Raw genomic sequence first — 7348 nt, 5'->3', positions numbered from 1 at the left:
ATCTTCAAGCATTTTGATTATCTTGATGAAGTCTAATCCTCTGCCATATTTCTACCGCTGGCTGCGCTGCTCACGAAAATCATAGGGTCCCTATTTTCGGGGGCAGCGCAGCCAGCGGTAGAAATAAGGCAGGGGACAAGACTAATCTTGATGTACAGATCCTTTCCGCGGATGAACAAGCTGGCGATCGTGATTCAGATTAATTCAGAAGCTAACGAACAACAAGTACCACCTTTTTGTGTACAAATCAGAGTTCATTACTTTGATTAAAGGGACAAAGTCAGCCATTTTTCATGAATTTTGTTTGATACAAGATACTACTTATCTTACTAATTGTTTGACATGTTGAAAGATACTGAATGAATGGGTGACCATGCATATATTCGGCCCCGGTTTTAAACACGATACATGAAACCATCGCGAAAATGTATTAATGGTCATGACCATTAATTCATTTTTGCGATGGTTTCATTTAATTTGTCTGAAACGGGAGTCGAATATATGCATTGTCACCCATTCATTATCTTTGAACATGTCAAACAATATAAATAGTATCTTGTATCAAAAAAAATCGTGAAAAATGGCCGACTTTGTCCCTTTAATTGCGAAAATCCCGTAAACAAAATGTGAAGTCTGTGTGGGTTTTTTTGAAGCAGGGTCTTTTTTCAGTTCAAGTGATGGAGACAGAGCAGACGGCTCTATTTCTTCAAACTTTATTACTACAGCTATGATGAACTACTGCTGCAACAACATAATGTATCAGTGGGTGGATAAGTGACGACAAGATCCAGTGGTGAGCGATGCGCTCTGAGTATACGCATACATATACAGCATAAGCTTACGCAGTGTACAAAAAGTGATTAATTCAGGCTGTCATATAGCGGCCGGTTTGGCGGAAAAGTAAGAAGTGTCTTCAACTTTGATTGGTCAGAGATGAATCACGTCAGAAAGAATTAAAATAATGTATAAACACATGCTATTGGAAAGGAACCGACGAGAAGGTAATCTGTCTTCAGATTGCGCCCGATAGTTACATCTTACAGCTAAAGGGACCTGATATTATTTCAACTTCGGATATGATATGTGAACATACATGCATCATTCTAGTGATATTTGAAATCATACTTATTTCATTGCAGAAAATGCCACTCAGTATTTATAAGTTGTTGAAATAATAAACTTGCTGTAAATAACAAGATCGCGTCTTCAACTTCAAGCTGGGTTCACATTGGTGTCGGACACAAACCCAAAGTTTGATGTAGGGCAACCAGCCCCGTTTAGTAGCACTGGCTCATATCCATTTTGTTTAGGTATCAATTCATAAAACGCCTTCCTGACACTTTGACTGCTGATACACATGAAACCACCACCACGTTTTTTCTGACTCTCCTGAAAAAGACAAATACGTACAATTGAGAGCATCACCACTGTTACATAAGACAATTTCGGGAGTATTGAGACGGCTACAGTTAACAGATTCGTTGCCCAAATCAGTAATTAGCTATTTCCCCCGATGATCAATGAATTCTCAAAACAGGAATAATGCCATTAATATGTTAATCATCGCACACTTTTCGTTGCACTTGACAAAAAAACATTATTATTACCGTAATCGATAATCACTGCATACTATAAGCATACTAAAATTAAGCTTGGTCAAGCAACGTATTTTATGACAACTTTCCCAAAGAGGTTTTGGACGTGGTGGGCCCTAGCCCATCCCACGCCATGCACAGAAGAGTCATAATTCTGAACACTGCGAGACCGTTATTGAAAATAATATTACCATGCCCTGTCCGTCGCATTTTAGTTTGTCGAGCTAAACCATGTGACCGACCAGAAATTCACAATAATGGTTTGTTTATGTGCCCGTGAATATGAATAATATCGTAAACATCGTAACCTTTCAGCTTAAACGTAAATTGTAATTTGTACAAAGATCATAACCACAAAATAAAATGGAACTCTTGTGGGCCAAGTTTAAACACTTTTTTGGAAAAGATCTCAGGATTTGCAAATGTTCTGGGGCCCCGTTGTCGTTCGCGTTGGAAATTTTCGTAAATTTTGACGGTATTTGAGGTTCGTTGATAACATAATGGAAATAACAGACTCCGCGCTGACCATTAACGTTTCTTTATGGGCGCGGGCGAGAGGAAAGCCAAAATTAACGGGCTTGGCAAGCCTCGCCCGTTAATATTTGGCTTTCCTCTCGCCCTTGCCCATAAACAAACGTTAATGGTCAGCGCGTCGCCCGTTATTTCTATAATAAATATAAGCTTCTGTATGATTATATTTTCATTTTGTCGTTCACAGTATCATTCTGAGATGGTTGTATACGTTGTTAAGAGATTGACAACCTTGAGATTTCTTTGATAATACGCATCGTAAGGATATGTATTTTCCATTGACTTTTGTACTCGTAGAACTTTAAGAGCGCATGCGCAATGATTATACTTTGCTAGACATGTGAGCTAAAAATTTGAATGCTTACCATTCTATTTAGATCGCCGATACAAGTCCATGGTCTGTTGTTGTCGTTAGATATTGCCCACTTTGAGTGATCTTTTGTCGTAGCATATTCAACGCTCATGCCATGCACTTCCGGAAATTTTAGTTTCACTACATTTTGCATTTGAAAATTATGCACTGAAATCCCTTGTCGACTCGTCGAACCTCGACATGATGGCAATTTTCCACCGGCACCGTTTCTCCACGTCTGAGCAAACACATCAGTAAGTTTAAGTCGGTCCGCAATATAAGAATAAATCTCTGAAAAAAGGAAATAAATATGAACATCACGAAAGATGCTATTCATGATTTATTAATTTTAACTGACACAAACTCTAGATGTTTAGCACTTATATTTTTTTTATATTCGTTTTCGTTGAGATTTGATTTTTCTTTTAAAATCTAATTTACTACCATTTCTATTTTAAATGTTTTGACCTGCCCGAGACTGTTACACAATCGTTGGCCCGGTGAACGTTATGTATAAACAGCGTCCATCGACGGAGATTTAGAAAGAAAAAGGGTCACGGGCAATAATTTCACATAGTCCTCTCATTTACATCTACGTGACATGCGTAATGGCAAAGACATTCTCTATCAGTCAATCTAACACATTTTTTGCTGCAAACTGTTAGTGTCACGAAATTCCCTGACAGAGTGACTGAGCGAATTCGTGAATTTTCCTTTGAGAACTAGTACTTAAAATAAAAGTGAAAACTTGAGAGTTTAAGAATTCTAATTATTTTGAATAATTACTTGAATTCACTATTTTTTATGAGCTCCACTGACTAAAACTAATTCCACGTCGAAAAAAATGAAACTTAAAATCAAAATGGAGATGGAAATCAAAACAACATGAATTTAATTTTCATAGCAAAATCAAAACTGAATAGAAACCGCACGTCAAATTGGCCATCAAAATATCAATGCATTTGATCATGAAATGACAATGTGAATGACGTTGCAATTAAATGAACGCAGTGAATTATCAATTTTAGGACATCGAGTAATTATTTCAAATTTTCTTCAGGAGACGACAGTTTCATTTTGAGGCTGGAGAACAGCCTTAAGATGTTAAAATGGAGGGTTTGCCGATGCAACATGAGTTGTCGGAGAATCAAGCAACGCTTGCCACGGTATAACCCGTGACGCAAAAACACAAAAATAAAGCAGTCGTTCATAATAATGTGAGCCTTACCAACATCATGTCCGTGTTGTTTGGCGATAGAAATAAACCCGTCGTCGTTTTGTGTCTGTGAATTTACGCGAGTTTTCCGATGACGGGCCCTTGCTTTTTTAGGTTTGTGTGCCTTCACTTTCATCGCTGTTTTTTTCACTCTCTTCCACTTATTCTTCGAAGATGTTCCGGTCGTGATCGAATTGCTCGAGCTCGGAGGAAACATTATGTCATCGGTGAATTGTTGAAATCCTTTCCTACTGTACACGCGCGGTTTGTAAGACTTCACTTGTTCCCCTGAAATAAAGGCATGATAGAATCAACGTTTGCAGCCTTGGCCATATGCAAGTAGGTTTCCTCAGTGTTATATCATTTTGTGGATTTTTGACGCCAACCGTTCATGTTTATTGGTTTGACTTATGTCCTACATTTAGGTATGAAACATTAATACACGAATTGCATGCATAGAGATGATATTACGACGACGTGTTGTCGTAAACGGATTTTTAAACTCATTTTCAAAGATTAAAGATACTCAAAGGTCTAAATCACTAATGAGTGCTAGTGTCGATCAGCTGTGGCAATATCGAAACAGGTTCTGTACAAATTAAATAATACATGGCGATAACATGCAAATTTGCGCCTGTACACGTTCTACATGTTCCTCTCTACCTCATTTACTACCGTATAACAGTGTCATAAATGACTCACATATCTTCGTCAACTCCGCTTGCTCAAAAGATATGCACATGAATATTTGTCCGTAAGAAGTCTCATTTTCATCCCTCTTGTTCAAAGCCCAGGAGTAAATGCCGAACGGTTCAGGGTTTTCTGGAAATCTTGGAAGAGAATGGACCATCCAGAATCCTTTTTGAAGATTTCCGTCAAATAGTAGTACACCTGTAGTGGTATTTGGTAGAAAATAAGTTCTTATACAATAATTACGTACGATTACAGACCATTGGATATCAGTAAGATTGCCGGAAGAAAATATTTTTATCGATCTCCTCGTTAAGGACATTTATACTTTGCTAGACTTACTCTCAATTGTCTGAAGACCCGTGGGTCCCTAGACAACATAGGGATTTTATCACACTCAGGCTGTCATCGCAAACTGAAACCTATATACTCCGAATGATGTTCGCGATATCCCATTTAATGTCGTCTTATGACCCAGTAAAACTATATAGTGCCCTCTGGTGTCGTTATTTGACTTGTTCCATCGAATCATCAGATCAAGATCGTGTTGTGTGCGTCAGTGGATGAGCTGTACTGTAATATAACACATGGACGTTCTTTTATTTTTTGGTCTCTAGATTTATTCACGACTAAAATCTGCCCTATGGTTGACAGAGAGCAGAGAGATAGCCGAACAAGAAAACAGGCTATAAAAGAAAACATTAGGTTCGTTTTTTTTTCTTGAAAACAAAGCTTCGAAATGTGGTTTCCATCAAGGAGTGGTATGGAAGTAAAGAATTTATTTGGAAAGTATGGAACAATCTTTAGACCTTCTCTTATTTTTAAAATCGAAATTTAACAGTTAACATACGGTATAGTAGCCTTTCCGCATTTAAAATATCTGTAAATTTGATATTTACTTTGTTTGTCTAGCACCATAGCTTAAGCAAAAAAATAAATCTTTCAATCCCCAGGAGACTTGCCTTTTGCGTGGCCGTAGTTTGTGCTACTACCTGTCCGTGGTGGATGGTCGTTATATAATAGATAAGATACGTCCTAGAAATGAAGAAAAATGAAAGTAAAATTGTAAAACTTTACTATTATATATACGACTTATTCATGTTGCCATTTTAGTAGCTGAATTAATTCCTAACTTTTGCGTGTGCACTAATGAGAACTCTTTAGTGTATTTGTATATCTATAGTGGCGAGTGTGGCGGTAATGACTTGGCTGTTTAATGGCTTAAACGATTTGGCACACTGACTCAGATAGATATCTGCTCATATTTTAATAAGTTAGACTTTCGGATATCTAGTGATTCAGAAGGAGACTGCACGAATAAGTGATTTGTCACTACCTAGTAACAGTGGTTATGTGAACCTGTAAACATACAAGTCGGGATCTCAATAGGAGCCAAGGGCGCAGACCAAGGAAATTTGACCGAATTTATGTCAGCTGAAGTTGTCGCTGGTAACGCGATCAGCAGCAATAACTTTGCGCTCCATTAAAACAATGATTAGTTTACTCTGTAATGGTTCATGGAGAGATTTTAGTACATGTCATGGCATAGATTTCTCGTAATCTTTCAAGGTCATAGTACATGTACATATTTCCGCAATATTGCATTTCGAAAAGTGCAGTAATTTTGAGAAAGAAAACTGCCAAATTTCAATATTATGTAAACTGCCGCAACAGTACCTGTACTTACATTATCAGTGTATCTGTCATAGAGGGGTTTCAGTGTATGATATATTGCATGTTCTGTACCACTAATGGGGTTAGATTGGTATTCCCATTCACTGCTCGCGCTGTCCATGTAGTAGGAAGCAACTCCATCTTGCACGTTTTCATCCATGTAGTCTGATAACTTCGGTAGTTTGTATACAATGAACCTTGAGACGGGTGTTAAATGAGAGAGACATTGGAAAGACCTACATGTATAAGAAAGCAATGTGAACCTGTTTATGAAATATTTTTCATAGTCGTGGAGTTTGACCCATTTTAACTTACCTCTTGGATGTAATCCTAACCGTTGATATTAAGTCACCACTACGGCTACCTTGGCTTTGGCAAACGAAACATACACAACGAATAGGAAGAATAAAACAGTCTGAGAGAAAGATAAAAGTGCTTAAACCATGTCTGCCTCAAAATCAAATTCAGTGCAAGGCTCGATAGTGCTTCTGCTAGCACAATTTAACAATCGTGCGTGTAAAATTTATGTTTCAAAAATACATTAGGGGCTTCTCCCGATAATATTATTCAAAGCTATTTTCCTCCATCTATACCTGACAATCCATTGCGCCGAAAATTTTGTATTTTCTGCTTCAGAGTTGATTTATAGAACACTAAATGCTGTCGTCAGTTTCTGTCGGAGTGGACTCTTCTAAACTGACTTACCAGCTTTCGTCATGGTCGAACTTGCCACGGCATGAGAAGCTATGGGTCCAAACTATACTCGTCACAATGGTGAAAAAAAACACGCGAAGACTTGAAACAGTAATTTGCGCCATTGATCGGTAGAACTCATTCCCCTCCGCCGCGTAGACTGTGGCTGTGAGTAGACTATTTGATTCTTGAACTCGACAAAACCCCTCGTATATCATGAACTATTGTGATTCAAATGGACGTGCACTCGATTTGATCACCACACCCTACTTAAAAGTGAACAAACATATCGTTCAGTTGGCATACAGCACATGCAAGATATCCCGTCCATAAAAAAAATGTAGGAGCGTTAAAGTTCCTTACATGAGATACAATGATATAAAGAGTTTACACCAATGAGACGCCGGGATGCCCAATGAAACGAATGTTTACGATATTGATTTATTGATCTTTATAGGGAGAGAAGTCCGGAATGCTTCCACTGATCTCAATACATTCGCACAATTGTAACAATATAGAAAGCTCCCTAACTATCAAAAAGTGGCATACCATTTGTAGTATAATGAAACGCTGTTCGTAATTTGATTTTCAAAGAAC

At 37.9% G+C, this 7348-nt stretch overlaps 1 protein-coding gene across 1 annotated transcript; it reads right to left on the bottom strand.

Moving 5' to 3' along the window:
- Positions 1-1018: 1018 nt before the first annotated feature.
- Positions 1019-6928, bottom strand: LOC139146085 (plancitoxin-1-like). Its single transcript, XM_070717529.1, has 7 exons — positions 6764-6928; positions 6072-6255; positions 5347-5419; positions 4397-4585; positions 3707-3982; positions 2492-2769; positions 1019-1389 (listed from the first exon to the last, which is right to left on the bottom strand). The coding sequence occupies exons 1-7, from the start codon at positions 6874-6876 to the stop codon at positions 1213-1215; spliced, it is 1290 nt and encodes a 429-aa protein (XP_070573630.1). The 5' UTR covers positions 6877-6928; the 3' UTR covers positions 1019-1212.
- Between the last annotated feature and the right edge of the window lie 420 nt (positions 6929-7348).

Source organism: Ptychodera flava, chromosome 12 (genome assembly GCF_041260155.1).
Source record: "Ptychodera flava strain L36383 chromosome 12, AS_Pfla_20210202, whole genome shotgun sequence".
Classification (NCBI taxonomy): Eukaryota; Metazoa; Hemichordata; class Enteropneusta; family Ptychoderidae; genus Ptychodera; species Ptychodera flava.
Note: the sequence above shows the minus strand (reverse complement) of the source record. Positions and strands in the feature narration are given on the sequence as shown.